This window comes from Mastigoproctus giganteus, chromosome 10 (genome assembly GCF_048544385.1).
Source record: "Mastigoproctus giganteus isolate SK-2022 chromosome 10, ASM4854438v1, whole genome shotgun sequence".
In the NCBI taxonomy this organism is placed as follows: Eukaryota; Metazoa; Arthropoda; class Arachnida; order Uropygi; family Thelyphonidae; genus Mastigoproctus; species Mastigoproctus giganteus.
This window is the reverse complement of record NC_143584.1, coordinates 27,861,564-27,888,442: the sequence shown is the minus strand read 5'-3', so window position 1 is coordinate 27,888,442 and position 26,879 is coordinate 27,861,564. Positions and strand designations below refer to the sequence as shown.

The following is a 26,879-nucleotide window of genomic DNA, read 5'->3' as shown; positions in this document are numbered from 1 at the left end:
GTCAGGGCAATTCTTTATTGAACCACCCTTGTATCATTAGTGATTGTACATCTCACCAAATGATTTTTCAAGTATGTGATACATTTTACCAATGGTTTTAGTGTGGGGTTGTTCCATTTGAAAATCAGCAACATTTTGGCATTACTGTGTATGTTGGTATCATAGATGTCTATTTGATTGGATCTCAAGTACTGCTACATAGACTCAGTGCTAATATTTATAGAGAATTTAGAATGAGAGTACATGGTTTATGCATGATGGTGGCTATCCAACATTTCAGCATTATTACTCACAAGTTGCTCCTTGCTGTTATCCTGGACACTGGGTAGTTTGAGGTGAGTGAGTGGGCTGCATGACCGCCACACTCATCAGATTTTAATCCCATGGGATTAAAATCTGATAAGTATACTTAAATAATATTTGAGGATACTTAAAAGCTCTAGTTTATTCAATTCCAGTTAGCACCAAAGAAAGTCTTGGCAGTGCATTCCGGTCAACTGTAAAACAATCCATGACACTCCCTGGTGATTTTGAACATGCTCAACAGTCAAGATGAAAATGCGTTGATGCCTATGTCACTGCTCAGGGAGATCATTTTGGATGCCTATTATGACATGGAAGCTGCTAAACAGCTTCAGTACCTTTTAATCAGCTCTTTTTTTAAAGGTAGGAATATGGCTGTAACTTGGCAAGGAAGGCATTTCTGGACTTAAGTTCTGATAAACTTTTTTCATCATTTTGGTGAATATAACAACTTAGTTCAGACCTTTAAGAATCTCCCTATAATCAAGTAATAGATTAAATGTAGTCAGGGCAGGTTTAAACTAAGGTTAAACCCATCAGTGTCTATTATTCAGTTACATATACAGTTTGCAAATCAGTTAAGGATAGGGTGAGGTGCCTCTGGTTTTCAGTGTTTTGTTTCAGAATGTTTTCCAAAGTTTTTTTTTTTTTTTTTTTAATTTTTTTGGGCCACATAAATGGGAAAAGTTTTATAAAATTCTCACTTTTATAAAATTTTTAAACACAATGTCTGGGAGTTTACCTCTTTACGTTTCAACAATTTCATTTTCGATCTCAAATTATACCTGCCAAATATGACTTCATAAAAGGCATTTGCATTTCTAATGCTGGAAAAGCCACTTATGCACATATAATTTCTGTAAGAGCTTATTTTAAGAAAATAAGGATAACAGTGACAGCTAGGTATGTGTTCCTTAATTCCTTCTTTTCTGTCTGTAAGTTGTCTTGGTGGTTCAGATTTCAAATGCACTTTCTGTCCCCCCCCCACCTACAGAGCACCATCCTATGGGCTAAAAGGCAGAATTCCAGGCACAAAAAATATTTTTGACTTGGTAATATCGGTAAAATTTAAATTTTACCTGGACCCCAAATTAATTGAACAAATTTTGGGCTCAGGAACAAATTTTTGCAAAAATTGCATAATACAGATCATGAATTATTTGGATCAGATGATCAAAATTCTGACATTATGTATTGAAGAAAGATTAGTTCCCTTAAATGCATGCAAAATATTGACTTATTTTTTTTTTTATTTTTATTTTTTTTATGTAAATCCCAAAAACGAGAGGTATTAGAACCTATAGTACTTAGTACCATGCTTGGGTTGGAGGTTGAGAAGACGAAAGAAGATATTTGTTAACATTGGACTTGAACTTCTGTAGACTGTAATTTTCAGGAAATACGTATGAAGGAGGTTGTTCCAGGAAACGGCAGTTGAACGAATAAACAAGGAAGATGAAAAGTTGATTCTGTGAGTTTGAAGTTGGACAGCAAATGGATGTTGGCTGGTGGTGGCGGCATGTATTCGGACTGTTTTGAAAGAGAGAGCGCAAATTATAGAAGCCAATTCAGAAGAACAGTGCCCATGGAAGTATCTGTAGAAGAGGCATACAGCAGAAACAGTATGTCTACGAGACAGCGAGTGGAAAGACTCTGTTAGAGAGGAGTCATTAATTAACCTAACTGCCCTCTTCTGAATGGAATCAAGAAGCCTGAGAGAGGTTTTGGGGGCACCACCCCAGATGTGGAAGAATATTCCATGGCAGGGCAGATTTGCGATTTATACAGAGTGAGCAGCTGTTTGGAAGAAAAGTAACGCCGAGAGCAAAAGGGAAAACCAAGTTTTTTAGATGCAGAGGAAGCAATATTTGTAATGTGCTTGTGCCAAGAGAGATTAGAAGTCAGGGTAATCCCCAAAAGAGATATATCATTTTGCCTAGAAATTGGAGTGTCACTAAAGATAAGCATAGGAGCAGAAGAATCCTTTTTGTGAGATATAAGACAAGACTGAGTTTTAGAAGGGTTGAAATCAACTAAGTTGTCTTTGCCCCACTGGAGAATTACCTGAAGATCGGCATTTAGGGAATTGGTAGCAGATATTCGAGAAGTTGAAGCTGATTGAACAGGGCAAGGTTTCTCAAAATGGAAAGTGGAATGCAATGTGTTATCATCTGCAAAACTATGGATAGGATTTCCAGTCAATGGAAGAAGGTCATTAATATATAAGAGGAAAAGAGTGGGGGAAAGAACTGAACCTTGGGGGACACCGGCATTAGTGGAGAAGTTAGAAGACAGAGAGCCATCTACCATCACCCTCAGTGAGCGATCAGAGAGAAAACTGGATAACCAATTACTAAAAACAGTTGGCAAACCATAAGATGGAAGCTTGTTTAGAAGACCTTTATGCCAAACACGATCGAAAACCTTTGAGATGTCAAGAGCAACTACTTGTGTTTCACCGAACCTTTCCATTGAGTTAGTCCATAAATGGGTAGCATAAGCCAGAACATCACCAGTGAATCGACACTGACAGAATCCATACTGGTGATCGTTGATCAGACGGAAAGTTTCTAGGTAGTTTAAGAGTTGGCGGTTAATTGATTTCTCCATTACTTTAGAAAGAGAAGTAATTGCAATGGGACGATAATTGGATGGGAGGGATTTGCCACCCTTTTTAGGAACTGGCTGAATATGAGCAAATTTCCAAGCAGAAGGAAAAACACCTTTGGAATAAGAAAGTGAAAAAAGGCAGCAAATAATAGGAGTAAGTTCAGGAGCACAGGTTTTGAGAATAAGTGTAGAAATACCATCAGGACTTGGAGCTTTCTTAGCATCAAGATTCATCAAAATCCTTCTGATATCCTTTTGACGGAAGACCACAGGAGGCATTGAATGGAGCGTGTTGGGAATGGTGGGAGGTGTTTTACCAAGATCATTAATAAATGAGCTGGAAAAAAATGGGATGCTAGCAGGTCAGCTTTATCCTTGGCTGAAGTGAGAACAGAACCATCTGGTTTGGACAGAGGTGGGAGCAGAGATGGGCAAAAGTTGCGGCCAATAGCTTTGGCAAGAGACCAGAATGCTCGGCTACCATTAGGGCAAGAAGCAAGTTTTCTACTCTTAGCCTGTTCAATCTCTAGTTTGGACTGATTAATAACTGCTTTGCAATCGTTGCGAGCTTTGGTGTAGGCAGAAAATGAAACTGAAGAATTAGAAACAAGGCAATTAACCTAGGAAAACCAAGGTTTAGACAAAGGACGAGATTTTAAAGTGGAGTGGGGGATAAAGGATTCCATTCCTGCAAGAATAATTTCACTCACACGATCTGAGCAAATGTTGACATCAGAAGTTTTGAAACAGTAATCCGACCAAGGAAAAGAAGTCTTGCAGGTCATCCCATTTTGCATTCTTGTAATGCCAAAGAACACGAGGTTGGGAATAGCCATGAGATAAAGGTTCCATTGGAGAAGACACAATCACCAAGTTGTGATCTGAAGTGCCTAAAGGACCTCTCACTTCGACCGTGTACTTAGAAGGGTTGTTTGTGAGTAAAAGATCAAGCGTGTTGGCTGTATGATTAGGATTGTCTGGTATTCTTGTAGATAAATGAACAATCTGTGCTAGGTCATTAGTAATTGCAAAAGCCTCAGCATCTCGACCTGCTGGGTCGGTGTGACTAGAAAACGGAAGCCAGCTGGAGTTGTGAACATTAAAATCACCAAGGAAAATTACCTCACTGTTAGGAAAGTTTGACTGGAGAAAGTCAAGTTGCAAAGAGAGGAATTCAAAGAGCTCCAAGTGATTAGTGGAGTTGGGAGAACGGTACAGACAACAGATGAATTTGACACAATGAGGTAGAGAGATTTTAAGCCAGAGAAGATCAAAGAGAGGTGATTCCAAATTTCCAAGTCTCTGACAGGGAATATCAGAACGGACATATGCACAAGTACCACCTTTGAGGCGAAAGGAATCATACAGCGAATAATTTGGGCATCTGAGATGAGCAGTAGTTGAATCAACCGATAACTGAGATTCTGTCAGAAAAAGTACATGGGGTTTGGCAGACTGCAAGTGGAAATGATCATCGTTGAGATTAGAATTGAGACCACGTATATTTATGAAATGAATTAGGAAGTGCTTGGGAGGTTTAGATCTTTTTGCAGATAAGCGTGCTCTATTAGTTTGACAATTCATGGTGTATTCAATAGTAAGAAAAAGTGGGTGGGACATGCTGTATGAAGTAATGAAATTTTTGGATATGGTGTACACGTGGTAAGAATATACCCAGATCCTTGACATAACGTGGCCTCGACAATGCTCCCTGCATACACACTACTCGGACTGTCTCCAGTCACTATCTGGCAGGGTAGAGGTAGCAAGATTATAGACTAGCTGATCCGGAAGCCTCCTAGAGAGTTACCAATAGGTTTGGTCCGGTGTACTAACTAGCGACCCACTTGCAAACACCATTTTAGAGCTGTACCCTCGAAATGTAAGGAATATTGGATCTCGCCACGACATTCATCATAACCTCAAAAGTCATCAATCATACTGCATGATGGAAGAGATGGGGAAGGGTTGACCGGAACTTAGCTCTAGAGACGAAACATGGGTTCCACCACTTCAGGCCTCCAATAAGCAAAGTGGTGGTATTGCACCGGTTGATGAGAGTCATCTACCACCTAGTATGTTTAGAGTGAAGAAATGAAATTGTTTAAAGATGAAATAAAAGTACAGAATATATGTAAAAATATTATTGATATGGAATTTCAGATTGTTGAAAACATTATTATTTAGTCAATTTTCTTTGCTTAAAAATTCCATTTTAGAACAATTGAAAGAGAAGAATGATTGGTATATTAATAGAACTTCTTATGACTATTGGCCGTTATTATTTTCAAAATTTGTATTTCAAGAACAGACCTCTAAAATTGAGATTTTGTGGTTTTTTTGTTTGCCATTCCAGTAAATGCAAATGTTAAAAATGTTTTCAGAAATAAATGTTTGGTTGTCAGCTGAACAAAACAATCTGGATCTAAAAACTATTAAACCTTTGATGTTGATTTATTTTATTGCAGTACTGCTTTATTGTACTGCTCAATGCATGATAGGAACCAAATAAGTGAGGAAGCCTTGGAGGCCAAATATGAAGTAAAAGAGGATTGTTTGGGGCCCAACTTACTAGAATTTGAATATAGAAGAGCTCTAAATGAGATCCCCATTGGAAAAACAATAGGGACAGATAAAATTCCAACTTAAAATATCATAAAAGCAGTCTATGAAGAAGGAAAAGATGTGGATGACTTTTTCAAAGCCGGACAGTGATATTGCCAAAAAGAGGAAATGCAACAGAGTGTTTTTTTTTTTTTTTTTTTTTGATTTGGTAGTTGTTGGCGCATCGGCTTCTGTGGCCATATTGCACCTCCCAAGGTTTTTGCAGTACTTTGATCCAAGCCCGAGGCGGGAATCGAACCCACGACCTTTGGGTTGCTGGGCAGGTACTTTACCCACTCGGCTAGCCAGTGACGTTCCCCCCCCCCTCCTTTTATTCCTGGATGTGGCACGGCACCATAGCCATTGGGAGTTGTAGCTGCAATGTAATCCTCAGTGGGTTCCAGCCAGGTCTTGGTGAGACACAGCATATCAAATTCTTTAGATAATAAAATTTTGTCAGTGGTTAAGTTTATTCCTTAACCTGCAGTCATTCTGGTAAAGTAGTTTGACTATGGGGGGGGTCAGGGGGACTCTCTTAATTGTCCTAGCTCTAGTTGTTTGGGTCTTTTGATGTGGGGCGTTGCCCCTTGATGTGATTCTGGTTGTGATAGGCATCTCAGTTGGGTGGTTAGATTTTGGGGTTGTTCATGAGGATCTACAGGGAGGTGACCTGGGTGGCAGGGATAACAGATTGTACAAAAAAAAATGCTCAATAAATGGAAAACTGCAAATTGTTTTTATTGTTTTATGTTTGTGACCTCTAGAATTATGTGTGACTTTCAGAAATGTGCTTGCTTTAGAAAAATATCACAGAAACCTGGGTTTTCTCAGAAACCATTAGTTAATTTCAGATTAGTTTAGCTCCAGATTCGGTAAGAATAATATCAGTCTGAAACTGTGTGATTTATTATTATTCTCAGTTTTTTATGATAAAATGTGAATGAAAAGAAAATGCATAGTTTTAACATTGCAACACAAAACAGAAATTATTAATAGAATTAGAAAAGGTGAAATTTTAGGAAATCTCTCCAAAGGGTTTAATGTGGGAACTTCAACAATTTATGATATCAAGAAAATTCCAATGCTATAACAGAATTTGTGTCAATTATGGATAGTGAAGGAGGATCTAGACAGAAAAAGACTATGCCGAAACCTGAAAATACCGCTTTAGAGAGTGAACTTTATTTGTGGTTTCTTCAGAAGCGAAGTTTAGGTGAACCTGTATATGACCGAATGTTGTGGGAAAACGCATTGGATTTTAATCGAAAATTAAGAGGTAATGAGGATTTTAAGGCAAGCACAGGTTGGCTGAAAAACTTTAAACTGAAACACGGTATACATGAACTCTATGCAGAGAGTTCTCTGCATAGAGTTCACGTATACCGTGACGAGAAACTCTATGCAGACGAATCAGCAGTGATGTCCTGTAAAAGTAAGTTTGCTTCAGTTATAGCAAATTATTAGAAAGAAAATGTTTATAAGGTTGATGAGACAGGCTTATTATGGAAAGCATTACCGAGGAAAACCCTAGCCACTAAAATAAAAATGCCTGCACCAGGTTTCCTGTTTTGTATAAAAATGCCTGGATGGATGTTTCTGTTCTCCAAGATTGGTTTATAATTTTTTTTTTTAATTAATCTTAATTATTTAATTTAATCGTAAGGTAAGATTAAATTTATTTAATCTTGTCTTACGTTCGATTATCTGAAAAATTTGGCTATCCGGAAGAAGTCTGACTTCAATTATTCTGGATAACTGACGCTCTACTCTATTTATTTCTGAAATATTCTAATTTATTTTAATTTTTGCCCATATATTGCTGGTTGCATCTCAATTAGCATTACTGGTTTCAATTTGCATCTATCCCTTCAACATGGTATCATGGTATTTTAATTTTAAAAATCATTATTTGATCACACCACATTTTATTTTTGCTTTTTAATAATTAAAGTTCTTATACTTAGTTAAATTAGATTTTAGCAATCTAATTTATTTTATTTATTATCATTATTATAGAAATCTGATTGTACAAGTATAGCTGTTGAACTGAAGCAATCAGTATCAATTGTATTTGAACCTCCACTTTCTCAACAAGGAAAGCAAGGTTTGTTCCTGTCCTCTTTTCTAGAAATGTTGTTGTTTTAGAACCATTAATAGATGTATGTATAATTATTATTTTTGATCATTAAAGGTTTTATCATTATTGTGTTTCACTTTACTTGCCAGTAAGTGGTAATTATCTGAACTCTTAGTATTTTTCTGAATTTTGCAATGTCTGGATTAATTATTATGCTTAATAATCTTAATTAACTATGTGTAGATCACATACAAAACTTTTTTTTTTTTAAAGAATGGTTAAACTGTTGTGGGAACTGCAAGTTTGATAAAGGACACAGCTGTTGAAAGCTTCTTGCTAATTGCTAATATAAGTTACATTAAAGTTAAACAGTGGATGTAAAGAACACTTTTCAGACGAAAAGTTTTGGACTTAATTGTATATTAAAAACTGATTCAACCTATCTGCACTGGATTAATCCTTTACTACAAACAGCAAAGGATAGACAAACAGCAATGCCCTTCTTGTTGGCTAGAAACTGAACAGTTGGTGCACATACCCCTGTGTAGGTTAGTGTGTTGTTTGTGGACTCCTGAGGTTATTTCCACTGTTCAGCTTCAGCTATCAACCATAGTAAAGCTAGTTAATAAATTATCCAACACAGACCAGGTTAAAATTAATCACACAACTATTAAAAATGTAAAGAAGATATCTGGAAGATAGTAGTAGTAGTAGTAGTAGTGGCAAATGAAAAAAGTAAGTAAGCTTATATAGCATAAAAAAAAAACCCTACACCCTTCACCCATCGATACCATCCAAGAATTTGTTTTTCCTTGAATTTATTCAAAACATATACTTCCACAACAACAGATGGAAGCCTGTTCCACCAACCAACCAACCAACCACCCACCCACTGGCTGAAGGCAAACTTTTGTACATCTGTCTTGCAACTATCCTTCCTTAACTGGAATTTATGCCCTGTCATGTGTGTAGTTTCAGCAAGAGGAAGAATGCCATCAACATTTAGCATACTCAATCTATTCAAGGCCTTAAACACCTCAATCAGCTCTCCTTTTAGGTGCCTAGCTCCAGAAGCTGCTTTTTCAGAACTGAAGCTTTTCTTGGTAAGAGTGCTTTTGTTCCATTCACTAATCTTGTTGTACTTCTCTCTACCAGTTCCAACAGATCTACATCCTTCCTAAAGTGAGGAATCTAGACCTGTATACAGTACTCAAGCTGCGGCCGGACCATGGCCTTGTACAAAGCGATAATGACCTCCTTATCCTTGCTAGCAAAGTTCCTGTATGCCATTAACAAAACCCCATGGGCTGTTCGGGTAGACTGTCTACACTGTTCAGAGAATTTCATATCTGACTGCACAATCAATTATTCCCAGGTCTTTTTCATTCTCCACTACCCCAAGTGTATTACTACACAGTTGATAAGTTATTCTGGGATTACTGCTGCCCATATGCAGTACCTTGCATTTGTAAATGATAAACCTTAGTTGCCATTTCTCAGCCCATCAACCTAATTTTCCTAGATCTTGTTGCAGTAGCTTACCCTGATTACTGTTGTTAACCGCCCTGCCAACCTTTTTTTATGATCTGCAAACTTAGACGGGCCCAGCACTGAATTCCAAGGAACTCCACTAATGATATTAGTCTATGAAGAGCAGTGCCCATTGATAACTACTCTGTTTTCTTCCACTCATCCATCCCTTTATCCATAGCAGTAAATTGCCCTTTATGCCACATTGCTCCAGTTTGTGCAGCAGTCTTTTGTGTGAAACAGTATTAAAAGCCTTCCTGAAATCCAGGTATATGATCTCAGAATTATTTTTTCTCTGAACTAGATGCAGTGAGCATCTAGTTCCTTGGTCACTGCATCATAGTAACATGTCAGAGTGGTTAGACAAGACTGCCCCTTAACAAATCCATGCTCTGACCGCAGTATAATTTAATTCCTGTCTAGATGGTCATGCATTACTTTTTTAACCAATAACTCCATTATTTTCTCTGGAACAGATATTAAGCAAATAGGTCTATAATTACTCATGTCACCTTTTGATTCCCCTTTATGAATTGGGATGCACTTGCACATCTTCCGTCTATACGGACTTTCTCTGAAAGAATTGGAATCCATCCAGTTATACTAAGGGAGGCAGCAAAAAAGGTAAGCAAACCCTTAGGGCTTGCCTTCCTTAATAAAATTGGATAGATTCCGTATACCTCAGGCTCCTTTTTTATGTTTAGCTTCAACAATTTCTCTTCCAATTTCATATCACTTATCACAAAATCATTTAGCTTCCCATTAGAATTTAATAAACTTCTGGCATCCCCTTGCTTATAGAATTTCTCGTGTGTTGAAGGTAGATACAAAATACCCATTCAATTTCTCAGCAATCTGAGCAGGGTCATCAACAGTTAATCCATTGACCCTTTCAATCTGCCTTCATCATCATCAGCCATTTTCAGTCCACTGCAGGATGAAGGCCTCTCCAGCAACTTTCTAGTTCCTTCTGTTTTGGGCACTGGCCATCCATTTACTACCCAAAAACTCATGAATTTCATCTATCCATCTCCGCCTTTTTCTTCCAGGTTTTCTTCTAGCTCCTCTTGGGTATCATTCTGTTATTTTCTTAGTCCATCTGTCATCATGTCTTCGAGCTATGTGTCCTGCCCAAGACCATTTTAGTTCTTTAGTTTTGATAAGAATGTCCTTTACTTGAGTTTGCTGCCTAATCCATGTGTTTCTCTTCTTATCTAACAGTCTGATTCCCAATATAATTCGTTCCATTCTTCGCTGTGTAGTTCTCAGCTTCTCTTCCATTCTTTTGGTGAATGCCCAAGTTTCACTTCCATAAGTCATGGTGGGGAGTATACATTGGTTCATTATTTTACGTTTCAGACAAACTGGGATATTGCTCTTCAGTATGTGACTATATTTCCTGAATGCTATCCATCCAAAATTTATTCTTCTCTTGACTTCCAGCCATTTATCATTATTACAGCTAATAACTTGTCCCAGATAAGTATATGACTCCACCTTTTCAATTACTGGTCCTTCAATCATTATTTCCCTTTCTTTGGCATTCTTGTTCATCATTACTTTTGTTTTAGCCATATTCATCTTTAGTACCAAAATCCTTATGACCACAATGTCATCTGCAAATCGTAAATGGTTTAGGTACTCTCCGTTCACATTGACTCCTTTCTGTGACCAGTCTAATCTGAAAGCTTCCTCAAGGGCAGCAGTAAACAGCTTCGGAGATATTGTGTCTCCTTGTCGATCTCCTTTCCCGATTTTAAATTTACAACTGTCTTTGTCTAATCTAATAAAGGAGGTAGCACTCTCATATATTTTCTTCAAAATCATAATATATGGGGTATCTATGCCTTGTCTTTCCAGTGCCCGAAACATTGCCTTATGCTGTATGGAGTCAAATGCCTTTTCATAATCCACAAATGCCAGGCATAATGGTGTTTTATATTCATTTGCTTTCTCCATTAGCTGTGATATTACGTGAAGGTGATCCATAGTTGAGAATCCTGTCCTAAAGCCAGCTTGCTCTATTGGTTGATTCTCATCAAGTATTCTTTCTAATCTGTTAGTAATTACCCTTGTGAACAACTTGTAGATGTGGGATAACAAGCTAATTGGTCTAAAATTTCCAATTTCTGATTTATCTCCTTTCTTATGCAGCAAAACTATGATTGCATTATTCCACTGCTTAGGCGTCACACCTTTTCTAATGCACTTTGTGAAGAGCCTTTGCCAGTTTTTGTGTTATGTCTCTTCCTCCCAATTTTAACAACTCTACAGTAACTTCATCTTCCCCCGGGGCTTTTTGATTCTTCATTTTCTTCAATGTATGTTCTACCTCATCAGGAAGAATATCGGGTATGTCGTATGTGTTGCTACTTTGCAATCCATTTTTCCCACTGCTGGCATCATTCCCCTGCTCCTTGTATAATTCTCTATAGTAGTCTTCTGCTATTTGAATTATGCCTTCTCTTGCTGTTTATAAGTACACCATTGCTATTCTTCAGTTTCAGTATCATTTGTCTTTCTGTATTACTGCTCATGGCTGCTGATTTAAATCCTTTGTTTTCCCTTAATGTTTGTTCTACTTTTCTTGTGTTAAATCTTCTTATCTCCTCTCTGAGTCTCTTTCTAATGGCTTTGCATAACTCAGTATACTCAATTTTCTCCCTGTCAGTGTTTTTATTGCTCTTCATTTGTCGTCTTCAGTTCATCATGACAAGTGTTTCTTGACTAATTTTTTCTTCTTTGGATTTCTTTTTCCCTATAGGTTTCTTGGGCATTATCACTTTCAGAAAGTTGTAGTATTCCTCATCGATATCTTGGTCCTGAGCAGTCTGCAGAAGCTCAAACTTGTTCTTAAGTTCCAGTACATACTGCTTTTTCTCCTCCTCTGTTATCTCAAAGACCTTTATATTATTTACTCGAGTCAGTTTTTTCCTTTCCTTTCCTACATCTATATCAAGTGTACATCTTACCATTCTATGATCACTTCCAACATTTACCTTATTCAGGACGTTAACATCATTCACAATATACCTTCTGTTAGTGAGGATGAAGTCTATTTCATTAGTTGTTAATCCATTTGGACTCTTCCATGTCCACTTTCTGTTCACCCTTTTCTTGAAAAAGGTGTTCATTACTGATAGTCCTTGAGATTCTGCAAATTTCACAAGTCTTTCACCTCTTTTATTTCTTTCACCAATTCCAAAATTTCTTATAGTTCCTCTTTCTGCGCTGTTTTGCCTTTTTCCAACCTTAGCATTGAAGTCCCCCATAATAATAGTGTAGTGGGTTTTCTGCTCATCTAGAAGACTCTCAATTTCGGTGTACATTTCTTCAACCTCTTCATCATCATGGCTCGATGTTGGTGCATAAATCATTATAATCTTTAGCTTGTACCTCTTAGAAATCTTGAGTATTAGTCTTGACACCCTTGGTGATGTACTTTTGAATTCCAAAATGTTGTTTTTAAAATCTTTATAGACCAGAAACCCAACTCCACCTTCACTCCTTTCACTGTTTCCATTGGTGTACAGCAGATTTCCACTTGATAAACTTATAAGTGATTCATTTCTTCTTCTTGTTTCAGCCAAACCGATGATATTCCAATTCACATTTTCTAATTCCTTTTCCAGCTTTAATATCCTGTCTTCACCGATGAGTGATCTTACGTTATAACAGGCCAAGCTCAGTTTCCATGCTTGGCAGCCTGGTCGTACCCAAAGATTCTTAGCACCCTCTGCTTCCACTCTGATCCTCTCGCTGCCGTAAGAGGGAGAGTGAAAGCTGCTGGGGACTGAGGGCCATTTCTTTTGTCGTGCTGTCATATGCTGGAGGCTTTGGTCTTTTCCTCTTAATGCTGACCAGGCGTCTTGAAGAGAACCACTCTACACATTCATTGCCACCTGACGTAACAGGGCTTACCATCGAGAAGGTGTGCATGAGTGGATTTTAGAGAGGCAGGCCAACCGGACTTCTCCTAAATCTTCTGTAATAGAGAGATATTGAATCCATCAGTGTTTTAGGCTGAGCGTCTGATAACACACAGGATACCTGTTCCCCTCTAAGCCCCCTGACTCTTTGACTTTAAACTAATTTATAAGTACCATTGGCTTCTGTACCATCTGATAATTTATATGCATCCCATGCACTTTTCATCTCTACTATGTGTCTCAGTAGTTCATCTGACATCAGGTGCCTCTGTAGCCAGGTGAGCAGGAGCAGAAATGTGTAGCACACGCTTCTTGATTAGATCGGGGTTCAAGCCTGTGACCACCAAATACGGAGGATGCGGAAATGTCAGGGAATGACCACCGCATATCCCCCCAGAGCAATCTGGCCTTAGTTGCTAATGCTCCTAAAATCCAAATAACAACAACAGCATCATCTGACATCCATTTAGGTCTAAGCCTTGAACAGTACAGTGGATTTCAGTTATTTGGGCCACCGGTTAATCGAGGCAGCCGTTTATTTGGGACAAATCTTAAAGAACAGAACCTAATCGAGAAAATTGCCAGGATTTTCTTCGCTTAATTGGGACAACATGCTGTTTATTTGGAACAGGAGGTTTCAGCACTCAAGATTATCCTACGGTTGTCTCCTACCGGACCATGTGGTCTTGTCAGATTTCTGGAGGTCAGAACCATAAAATAATAAAAACAATTTGCAGTTTCTTGTTTATTGGGCTTTTCTGTTAGTGCAATCTATTATAAATGGATAATAAACTCAATTTAATTAACAATAATAATTAAAAGGATTTATAAATTTAATTGATTGATTGCCAATACTTTACTAATCTAACAGATTCTTACTACAGTGCTACCTATTGTGCTATCTAGTTTTATGTTATACCTAAAGTGACCAGACATCCTGGATTATGCGGGACAGTCCTGGACTTCAGTCGTTTGCCCTGCTTAGCAAACCGTATAGGAAAATAAATAAATAAATAAATAAATCTTTATTGTGAAGTAGATTTACAGCACAATATCCCATCACGGCGACGAGCGCCAGGGGTTCACATATAGATAACATAAGTACAAATTCAAATGGCTACAAAATATAGCGAACACATACAAAAGGCTACAAAATACAGATTACAAATGCAAAAAGAAATACAAATACATCATCAAAACAAGGAGCTGAACACAAATAAAGAAAAACAAATACAAGTTGGCAGTGATTCAGGTTTCAAGAGCTTTGATAAACTTGTGTCTGTCCTTCTTTTTACTTATTATGGTGTCGATGTCGGCGTCCACACGGTTGAGGGCAGCGAGCATCTGCTTGGGCAGAAATCTTTCGGTGAGTACAAGCCTGTTGTGGTGAGCCACAAGTGCTGGTACCGACCTTAGGCTTGGCTGTGGAATCCTCCAAGAGCAAGCATTCCAAATATTTGGAGATGATATTTGGCCTGAGATGAGTTTGGCTGTGAAGACCAGCCTCTTTTCAACGATCAGGAACTTCAACCTCGGGATGTCGAGTGCTTGTGCCATCATGGTAGTTGTGGTAGCGGGAGGTAGCCGAAGCTTGTTATTCGCCCATTTCAGTAGCCAGTATTCAGCAGTGTACACCCGCTTAAGGTTTGTATGTGCAGCAGAGGCCCATATTTCTGCACCATAGAGAATGGCAGGGTAGACGGTGGAGGTGATGAACCTTTTAACAGTGGCAGGATGTCGGACGTGTAGCAGCTGCTGCTTTGAGATCCACCGTAGACGAGAAAATCTGGTACTGAGTATGTCGATCTGGTGGACAAAGGACATCTTTTGGTCGAACAGAACGCCAAGGTCTGTGTGCGAGGGTACGTTTGGTATTCGTACCCCTGCGAGTGAAACGTTGAGTACTGTCGGCATGGATTTAAGGGAGAATATAACCTGAGCAGACTTCAGAGGGTTGATTTTTAGATTGAAGTTTGCCAGGTACAATTCTAGATCCTTAAGTTGGGAATTGATCCTGTTGCTAAGCTGGGCGGGGTCGTCGCCAGGGTTAATTGGAGTCAGCAGTTTGAAGTCATCGGCATAGCATAGGAGACCATTCGTTGAGGCAATAATGGGCACGATGATGGCTGTGAACAGGATACCAGACAGGACACCCCCCTGCGGTACTCCAGCAGTAATGTCGCAGGATAGGGTATGTTGCTGCCGATGGAGAATAAGTATTCTGTGACTGAGAAGTGATTCCAAAAAGCACAGCATATCACCTCGAATGTGAAAATTCTCCTTAAGTAGGAGGAGCAAGGCCGGAATCGACACGGCATCAAAGGCTGCGCTTATGTCGAGGTATGTGGTTGCTAGCTCAGCTCTTTGTTCGAATGCTGAGAGAATGCGTTCTGTGGTGGCTGCCAAGTTAGTGATTGATGATTTTCCTGCGATAGCATAATGGATTTCAGGTGGTTTCGTCTGGAGGATTTGTTGAGTGATTGTGGGTAGCAAAGCCTTTTCAAGAGTTTTTAACAGACAAGAGGCAACTGATATGGGTCTGAACTGGCTGACGTTTGAGGCAAATTGGTTTTTGGGGATGGGGTACACTCTGTATTTATTCCACTGGGGTGGAAAATAATGCTCAGCGAGGCATCTGTTGTAGATCGAGAGAAGAGGGCCTATGATGAATGTGCTTAAGCATTTGATCATAAATTGTGGAATTCCATCCTCCCCAACAGTGGCTGTGTTCCAGATTGAACATGTAGCCTCCATACATAATGGCAAACATAATGCAAATCATTTGCATTATGTTTGCCGGGAACCAATGGCACAACGAAAATACTTTTACGGTAGTAAATATGTTGTGGAAGTCAACAAAAGCACAATTGACCATAGAAATGCTGAAAGCAATTCAATTGCATTACTACGAGTTAAGTGCAATTTTGCTAATTCTTGTGAAGAAATTAGCAAATAATGAAGAATTATTAACAAAAATTCACTCAGTGGAAAAATATATTTAATTATATTATTTAATTTCTCTTGTTTTTATTGTTAAAAGAAGTATGTATTTTTATTAGTAGTATTATATCACAGAAAAAAGGTAACCTTTTTTCACTAAACAAAAGTGAAAGTAGATTAAAAACATGACCCCTCTAATAAATTTTTTTTTCCCCCTTCAATTACAATTATTTTTCTCAGTTCACATCCTTCACGCAACCTTCTGTTCATTACGTAGCGTAACATGAGGGGTATCGTATACTGAGTTTCACCCTTTCTTTAAAAAAAAGATATATATATATATATATATACAAATTTGTATATATCTTTTTTTTGTTTTTGTTTTTTTAAGAAATGGCGGATTTTTTTTTTTTTTTATGTTTAGTTCAAAAAAAGTGTCTGTATTTAAATATTTTTTTATAAATAAAAAAAAAAATATATTTTTTTTTTATGAGAACCCGAAACACGAGAGGTATTATAACCTATAGTACTTAGTACCGTGCTTGGGTTAATGTGTATATTGTTTCTGGGGGGGGGGGGTTGTAAAATCCCCCCCACCTAGATGTTCCGCATTGGAATACTAAGGATCTGGTTACTTTAGTTATTCTTACGCTATCAAGTTCGAGATATACGTTACGCTATTCTGTATCGGCAAGTTTCGAATGGGTACAAGTGTTACTGATACTAAGTAATATCCTACAAAATCTCTATCTACTTTCAAAATAAACTAAGTATCGTAACTAGGAATATAAAGCTACTCTAGAAAATAAATTAATATTCCAATTAAGTCAATAAAATGGTAAAAATTTATTAGCCTCCTATTAGCTGGAGTTGTAAAAACTTCGCCCACACTGAGCTAATCTTGTTCCCACTTCCTCCAATAATTTTAATGATGGCATATTATTAATTTAATAATAGCCATGTAACCTCTACTAACATTTAATTTTAATGATGGCCTGTTATTAGGACCTGTTGTTATGGCAATCAGAAACAAAACTTTTCTGATTGTTGTTTGGATGTATTGAATGGTACTAGCCCTTGATAATATACCATTTAATGTATCCTAATATGATAATTAGCAATAATGTTAGTGATGATTTCTTTTAGGGGCTTCTCTTTTGGTTACAGCATACGACACTTGTACCTTTTTCTTTCAGTTTTAATTGGCCTGTTTACCACTTTTCTTTCTTACATGCATAGCTTTACCCCTTTATTTTAATGTATATATAATTTTCTATATTTTTTTATTCTCTAATATCACAGTCTGATGTAATGTTTAATTGTTTATTCAATGATAGAATCAGCATATTCAATGATAGAATCAGCAAATTTAGCAGAAGCAGTTCTGTTAAATTTACTTTACATAATATCATTATTCATTTGTATGCCCTTACTTTATATCTTGAACATATTTTGTACAATTCTGAAAATTTTTCAAAATTTGTTTCAATTATATATATATAGATATACAGTTGTATACACTTTTTTTTTTTTTTAGGCTGATGCTCTATATATTTACTTTCTTGCATCATTTTGTTTGTTTTAATCGTAATGCTACTTAATTTTATGCCTAGAAAATTTATAGAGGCTTAAATAGTTTTTGAAATTATATTTATAATAGATTGGTCCTTTGTTAAACTGTTTGGAACAGTATTAAGTAATACTTGTCCAGTTGCTGTGCGTAGTACTGTGTATGTGGACACTTCTAATAATGAGGTATGCGTTTTTGTTTAGGTAATATTGTTTAATTTGCTTGTTAGATATTGGTAATCTAATATACAATTTTTGTATGCCCTTATTAATTTTATGTTAAACAAGATTATTTATATTACCTATATTTATTTTATTTATATTTATATTACAAGATTATTTATATTACCTTTCTTATTTTAATTCATTGCGAGCCGTGTTGATATGAGTAATAACATATTTCTCTATGTGACCTGATATATCTGAATTATTGGAATGTGAAATAAATTTTCTCAATTATTATTATTATTATTTCATTGCCTCAGTGATAGATAAAAGAACTGGATGTAAAGAATAATTTTGACATAGTTTATTTAGACTTCTTGAAACAAACGTTTAAGATTTTTGGTTTCTTACAGAAAATTGAGTATCCTGTTTAAACGGATAACAAGGAATGGCTCATTTCTGTAATTAAAGCCTTCCATAAACACACACATGACATCAGTAAGACTGGTGTTACATCATCAGCTATGCATATAGATTTTGGTTTCCTGGTCTTCTACATATGAGAGGATTGTCTACTGTCTAGGTATACAGTACTTATTTATAGTTTATAGTGCAGTTAATAAAATGTTACAATATAACTATAATAAACCACTATGTGAGATGTGAAAGATAACTGAAAAAAGGGGTTGGCTTATACTGGAATATATGCCTTCCATATACAGGCGTCTGTCTGTTTTTGTGGAAATGGATGGTTTGAATAAATTCAAGAAAGAAGTAGACAAATTCTTGTAGGTTATAGATGGATGAAGTGTATAGTTTTTTTTTTTTTTTTTTGCTTATGCTTTAAAAGCTTGCTTGCATCATTTGCCACCACTAATACTATATGATTTAGCACAAATTTTTGAGGCAAAAAAATGGAAGTCAACTGTATGCTGTTGAGTTGTATTCCAGAAAATACAGTATTTATCAACAATATTAAAGAGGGGTATAATGGTTTGATGCCAAGGTTCCAGTGATATAAAGGAGGATGGATTACGAATAGTAAAATAGGATGTGCAGCTTAAAAAAACGGGCTGGATTAATTATCCAAGAGATTAAATTTCATTGCTCTTAAATGCAATATTTTGTGCTTGGATACCAATAAATCCAGATTAACTTATTACTCATTCAACAAGTATTTTTCATTGAAAAAAAAAAAAAAAAAAAAAATATATGCTGACTGGATAAATCTTTGAATGGTGTTTCTAAATCTTTTTCTGGTTTTTTCTCTAGCCTATTTAGTTTTTGTGATGGGACCAATTACATGAACCTGATGAGACTGGTTATACTACTTGTATACCTATTTAGCCAAACAACATAAATATAATTATTATTTATACATTCATATTTATTAATTGTTTGAGTACATCTGTATCCTTGTTATTTCATAATTTATTTATTTGATTGTAAATTGTTTCATGTGATATTTAGTGAATTATTGAACAAACAGTTATCGTCAAACCTTGAAAGTGTAAAAATCACCCCAACAAATTCAGCTATCTGTGTGGCTCTTTCTTAGCTAAGTCACAATGGCATACACTCAAACTGATATTTGTAAAATATACCAGTTACACTTTGGTTATCCTCTAGGTCAGTTGGGTGCCAGCACTCCTAGGGTTGCGCAAGATAATCCAGAATAAATCAATATTTATTAATCATGAAAACTTTAGTTTTTCGAAATGTAATTGAAAATAAAAATTATAAATAAATGTTTTTTTTAATACTTCAATATGTGGCTTTATTTGATCATGCCATCGGTTTTGCCCATATCCGAAACGAAGCAGCCACATGCTCGCTTCGGGCTTGGAGTATATTTTCCATCATTGTTTAACTTACTGAACAAATGTAGATCAAGAGGGGGATGGATTGTGCTTGCAGATATTGCTGATCTGTACTGAATTTTTGAATCGAATTAGATTGTAATCTTTTCAAATTACAGACACTCCCCGGCTTACATAATATTTGACATACAGAAATTCGACTTTATGCAAGTTTTTTCCAGCCAGTGCAAACTTAATAAAAATCGTGGAAACCTATTTTGCATCCTGTAGGAATAAATGGAGATATTGTGAAAATATTGTAATGTGAACCCATTAACACATTGGTTTTTTTTTTTTTTTTTGGTAATTCATTCCAAGACCTCGGAAGTTGAAATTTTTGCTATTAACTAAGCTATTTATCTTTCTAAAAGGTCATTTTTATAATGGAAATTGAGCTACACTTTCATCATATGTTCCGTTATAAGAATCAATTTTTAACGCCTTTTTGATATTTTTATAAAACACATTTCTGGAGGTCACAACCAAAAAACAATAAAAACAATTTGCACTTTCCAGTTTATTGGACTTTTCCTTAGCGCAATCTATTATAAACGGGTAGTAAACACGATCTTATTGCATTTGTGATAATACCAATAACTGGAATTCTGTGGGTTTTTATGTTACTGTATTATAGTGAAATGAGTTCCCCTTCACTGAAATCTTCATTCCTATTTACTTATTACAATGGTGAAGGGAAAGGGACCAATGGAAAGTGCAAGTGCTGGCAGTGCTAGGAAACAAAACAAAATTGATTTAAAAATGAAGACGATTAATTAAGAAGTACGAAGCAGGACAAAGTTTGTCATCTATTGCACGGAATTAGGTCTCGCTGCTTCAACAGTGAATACTATTTTGAAGGACAGTGTGTGCATAAAAGAACATGTTAAAGAATCAACAGTGATCACAAAAATGTTCAGGTGCTATATCGAAGATAGAAAAGCTATTAATAATGTGGATGGAAAATCAGATTCAGAAGCAAGTGCCCCTGAGTCCAATGGCCATTCAAGCAAAAGCAAGAAGTATTTATGAAGATATTAAGAATAAGTACGGCGAACTCCAAACCAAGTTTGTGGCAAGCAACAAGTGGTTTAATAGGTTCAAGCATCGCGCTGGTTTCCAAAACATTAAAGTATGCGGTGAAGTCGCCAGTGATTCTGCAGCTGCAGATAAATTTTGTGGTGTGTTGGAAAAAATCCCTTCTAAATCTGTACAGCCCTCAACTTCTGCAGCGGCATGCTTATCAGCTGGAGAGTTAATTCTGGCAATAATGCTCGAAAGGTAAAACTTGCTGACATTATGCCAGTCTCCTCTTTTTTTTTTGTAATTTTATAATTTTGAAATTTTTGTAATTTTTTCCTGTGCACGTGATAAAAAAAATTGATTTAAATCTTTTTTGATTTAATCAAATTCAGTGTGCATAGTTGCTAGTTCTGCAGAACGCAGCCCTTACGTAAGTCGGAGTGGCTGTATATGTGATTCTAGATATAATGCATACCACGTAAATTATTTATAAATAAAACAAATAGTATTACATTACATTTACTACACTTGTTACATTAATGATTTCATATCATTTTGTACTTGAACTTCAATTTAATTTTGTTTTGTATTTTTTTATTTGTGATCTTTTAAAATTATATGTGATTTTTGATATAATGCCTTCCATGTAAATGATTTACAAATTAAAAAATATATATATTAAACTTATATATTTAAATTTTTATCCCGGGGTACCCGCTAGTCCTTTTAAGTAAAATAAGGGTTAGTGACCAAAAAAGTTTGGAGACCACTGCTATAAGTGACCAGAATAAGATGCGGTCATCATATGTTATTTGTACTGCTTGTTCTAATGGAGTAGATGAGTGGTTGAACAAAAGAAACAAATTGATGACATTTGAAATACTTATGATATAGAAGATGCCAAAACACCACAGTGGTGATTGTTACTTTTATAATGTGAATGTAGCTGGATTCTTTCTTAGCAAAGAATAAGCACAAGTTTGTTTATCTGAACCTGGATTCAGTGACAAGACCAATCCCTTACAATAACAGTATGCCAATTCTAGCATCTTTATATGGACTAGATTCGATAGAAGGTGAAATGGAATGTGATGAAAGTACAAATCAAACTTTATCCAATCCTGAGTACATATCCGATGAAGAGACATTGGAGCCAGAACCTGTTTACCCAAAATGAGTTGAATGGTCTCACTAGAAAGCTATCCCTCTCCAAAGATACAGTCAGACTCTTTTGCCTTGAGACTAAAGTAGATTGATTTAGAAAAATGTCCAAGTGTTTCATTATCAAAAAAGAAAGCAAAGTTTGGCTTTGTAAATGGTCTGTTGTGTTACTTCCATAATATCGATGGAATTTTTAGGGCATTGTCGCAAGTACACGTCTTTGTCAACTCCTCGCAGTGAAGTTTGAAAGCTGTTCTCTTACATAACAGGAACATCTTTTCTCATTGCCCACTCTGTTCACTTGAAGGATATTCATCTACCATAATGGGTGTGCAAGGAGCTTTATGAAATAGTGCTGTTCCCTATGCCTACGAGACAGGTATTCCACTGCAGATCATTACATCAGACATGACTGACCTTGAAACACACATAAGCCAGGAATGAGTATCATGCAGTATGTTTCATCATTGGAACCAATGAAGAGTTTTGTAAAAGTGATGGTAAGATGAATTGAAGATGAATTCAATACTAAAGCGAGAAAATGTTGAAGATCAGTGCCACAAAAGTGAAACAAGGAGATCTTTTTGGGACTTTGAACTTAGAGAGCTTTCAAAGCATGAAAGCTTTGAAAAATGTCTCAGTGCATTGAGGCTAAAAGCATGGCAGGCTTTCAATGGCTCTATGGAAGATTTTTGGGTAACCAGAGACCTTCCAGATACAGAGAGGTAATTCTGAAACTGCATGATGATGCATATAAAGAAATGGGATATCATTTGTCACTGAAATCTCATTTCTTGCATTTGCATTTAGACTTCTTTCTCAAATACCTTGGCATGATGGGGGAAGGGGAACAATTCCATTAAGACATTAATTCAGTGGAAAATCGATACCAAGGTTTCTGGACCAAGTGTATGTTGGCAGACTACTGCTGAATGTTGTTCTATAATCTTCCTGACAATGTGTATCAAAGGAAATAATCTGCACAACATTTCTAAATTGTAAATAACTTTTTTTTCAATAGCATACTTTATTTTAATTGTGTATAAAGTATATTGGGTTCAAACTGTAAAAGTGGTAAAAATATAATTAGCATTAGCATTAGTCGAGGCATATGATGCAAGAAAGCAAGCTTATACAGCATCATCTGGAAAAAAAAAAGCCCTTCCTATTTCACCCATCCAGTCACTCCAAATGTTTGTTTAGTTCAGCCTTAAATTTATTTAAGCTGTCAACTTCCACAACAACAGATGGAAGTCTGTTCCAGCAATCAGCTACCCATTGGCTAAACTGTCTTTCCTCGATTTGAATCTATGCCCCCTCAGGTTCTTAGTCTGAGCAAACGGAAGTATCCCGTCAGCACTGAGCCTTCTCAAACCATTCAAGGCCTTATAGACCTCAATCAGATCACCTTGCAGGTGCCTAGTCTCCAGATGCTGCAACTTGCAGAACTTAAGCCTTTCTTCATAAGTGCATCCCTATCTGAGTAAAAGTTTTATGAATAGTTTAGTCTAGGAAGAAATATTGCATTAGATGAAACTGTTGTTGGTTTCAAAGGTAGAATTTCATTCATGTTATTATCCTCAAAAACCAACAAAGTGGGCCTTTGTGTATTTATTTTAATATATGTGCCTATAAAAGATACCTATAAAAATAATATACCTATAAAAATATGTACCATGTTTTTGAAAGCCTACTACTGATAGCTTCATAGGACCAGGTGTGACTTTCGTCTCAAGGATTGTACTTCATCTCCTCCATAAACTGCTTCACAGTATTAAGTGTAATCGATTTCATTTATTTTCTAACAGATTTATTACCATCAATGATGAATACTGTATACAAAGAAAATTGAAAAACACAAAATTGTTGGTTTTCAAAAAGAGGATAAAGCATAATAAAGACAAAAGTATTTATTTATTCTTTCTTTAATACCGAAACTAAAGTAACAGCAGGAAAATTAAAGGAGGAAGAAAAGTCAGTCACTGTGATTACAGAAATATGAGTGCTGTAGACAGAGCTGACCATTACTGTGCTAGTTATTCATTCAGTCCAAAATCAATGAACTGGTGGAGGAATTTGTTCTTCTGGCTTTTATGAGTGTTAACTGTGAATAATTTCATCTTAATTGAAGGTGGCAGATTCATCCATCAGAAGAACACAAACACAGATCAAAAGAACCTTCATCACAAGCAGTTTCAAAAGTAGTTGTTAATTTAACCGGTAGGAAATGTCCAAAGTAACAACATTCTTTCAGTAAAAGGCTGTTGAGTTTAGACAGAAGAGAGATTGAATGTCCATCCTCATTTTGTTATGAACAATAAATTCAAATAAGAAAGACTGTCTATATAGTGGTGTGGTGTACATGTTGCAGAAAATTAGCATTTTGAAAGTTTCAAGAAATACCACCCATTACAATCATGCAAATAACAAATCCCTAGATGTGAACATGCACCCTTCTCACCAGACCTAGTACTTTGTGACTTTTTTCTCCTCCCTAAACTGAAGAGGGTACTTGAGGGAACTCATTTTCAGTCCATTGAAAACATTAAGAGAAAAAAAAAAAAAAAAACCAAAGTGCTTAGAGAAGATGACATCCAGAAATGTTACTGTGCTTGGAAGAAACGTATGGAACAGTGTTTGCAAGCCCAAGGCAATTATTTTGAAGGAGATAATTTGTAAGGTATGAAATATTTCATTATATTTATTTTATTGCAAGTCTCTTTATTTAATAGCCACACTTCATAGATGTGCAGAAATTTGTATTCAGCCAAACAGTAATAAATTATTGGAATAATCTTCCACCTGGTGTTGTGGACATGGATAGTTTGAATAAATTGGTATTAATATTGGCATTTGGACAAGTACAAATACTTAATATTAAAATCTTCTGTTGAAAACTGTAATGTATGGTAAATAAATAAATAAATCTTTATTGTGAAGTAGAATTACAGCACAATATCCCATCACAGCGACGAGCGCCAGGGGTTCACATATAGATAACATAAGTACAAATTCAAATGGCTACAAAATATAGCGAACACATACAAAAGGCTACAAAATACAGATTACAAATGCAAAAAGAAATACAAATACATCATAAAAACAAGGAGCTGAACACAAATAAAGAAAAACAAATACAACTTGGCAGTGATTCAGGTTTCAAGAGCTTTGATAAAGTTGTGTCTGTCCTTCTTTTTACTTATTATGGTGTCAATGTCAGCGTCCACACGGTTGAGGGCAGCGAGCATCTGCTTGGGCAGAAATCTTTCGGTGAGTACAAGCCTGTTGTGGTGAGCCACAAGTGCTGGTACCGACCTTAGGCTTGGCTGTGGAATCCTCCAAGAGCAAGCATTCCAAATATTTGGAGATGATATTTGGCCTGAGATGAGTTTGGCTGTGAAGACCAGCCTCTTTTCAACGATCAGGAACTTCAACCTCGGGATGTCGAGTGCTTGTGCCATCATGGTAGTTGTGGTAGCGGGAGGTAGCCGAAGCTTGTTATTCGCCCATTTCAGTAGCCAGTACTCAGCAGTGTACACCCGCTTAAGGTTTGTATGTGCAGCAGAGGCCCATATTTCTGCACCATAGAGAATGGCAGGGTAGACGGTGGAGGTGATGAAGCTTTTAACAGTGGCAGGATGTCGGACGTGTAGCAGCTGCTGCTTTGAGATCCACCGTAGACGAGAAAATCTGGTACTGAGTTTGTCGATCTGGTTGACAAAGGACATCTTTTGGTCGAACAGAACGCCAAGGTCTGTGTGCGAGGGTACGTTTGGTATTCGTACCCCTGCGAGTGAAACGTTGAGTACTGTCGGCATGGATTTAAGGGAGAATATAACCTGAGCAGACTTCAGAGGGTTGATTTTTAGATTGAAGTTTGCCAGGTACAATTCTAGATCCTTAAGTTGGGAATTGATCCTGTTGATGAGCTGGGCGGGGTTGTCGCCAGGGTTAATTGGAGTCAGCAGTTTGAAGTCATCGGCATAGCATAGGAGACCATTCGTTGAGGCAATAATGGGCACGATGATGGCTGTGAACAGGACACCAGACAGGACACCACCCTGCGGTAGTCCAGCAGTAATGTCGCAGGATAGGGTATGTTGCTGCCGATGGAGAATAAGTATTCTGTGACTGAGAAGTGATTCCAAAAAGCACAGCATATCACCTCGAATGTGAAAACTCTCCTTAAGTAGGAGGAGCAAGGCCGGAATCGACACGGCATCAAAGGCTGCGCTTATGTCGAGGTATGTGGTTGCTAGCTCAGCTCTTTGTTCGAATGCTGAGAGAATTCGTTCTGTGGTGGCTGCCAAGTTAGTGATTGATGATTTTCCTGCGATAGCATAGTGGATTTCAGGTGGTTTCGTCTGGAGGATTTGTTGAGTGATTGTGGGTAGCAAAGCCTTTTCAAGAGTTTTTAACAGACAAGAGGCAACTGATATGGGTCTGAACTGGCTAACGTTTGTGGCAAATTGGTTTTTGGGGATGGAGTACACTCTGTATTTATTCCACTGGGGTGGGAAATAATGCTCAGCGAGGCATCTGTTGTAGATCGAGAGAAGAGGGCCTATGATGAATGTGCTTAAGCATTTGATCATAAATTGTGGAATTCCATCCTCCCCAACAGTGGCTGTTGTGGGAAGGGAATTGATGGCACGTATGAGCTCCTGTTCCGTGATCTGGATAGTCCCTAGGACATCCGAAGGGTTTTCATAGTCAGGCTGGACAACTGTAGATGGGACTGTGGTTGTATTTGAAAATCTGGCGATGTATTTGAGCCATTCTTGAGGATCAAGCATGTGATTGAATCCACCATGTGGGGCAGCATAGAATGGCTTTCCTTTCCTCAGAGTGTGGTTAAGGTTCACTTGGATTGTGTCAGCTTTCTTTCGATTAAAGTGGGCCCTGGCACGGGAAAAGGCGATTCTGTCTTTACTGTCATTTGTATGCTTCCATTTCTTATGTAGGACTTGTTTCATTTTGAAGCTGTTGTTAAGATCAGCAGTCCACCACGATCTGGAACAGGGAGTTACTGTTACTCGTTTGGTGGCAGCATAGTCGGTGACGGATTTAATCCAGTCAGACAGGAGTGTCACTGCAAGGCTGAGGTCGCAG

At 37.0% G+C, this 26,879-nt stretch overlaps 1 protein-coding gene across 1 annotated transcript in view; it reads left to right on the top strand.

The window, feature by feature from the left end:
* The window catches only part of PIG-T (phosphatidylinositol glycan anchor biosynthesis class T), a 132,902-nt gene that overhangs the window by 63,588 nt on the left and 42,435 nt on the right, over window positions 1-26,879 (top strand). Inside the window, exons 5-6 of the mRNA XM_090382883.1 lie at window positions 7,534-7,621; window positions 17,654-17,748. Of these exons, the coding sequence (XP_090239009.1) occupies window positions 7,534-7,621; window positions 17,654-17,748 (183 nt within the window). The remainder of the gene's footprint in view (window positions 1-7,533; window positions 7,622-17,653; window positions 17,749-26,879) is intronic.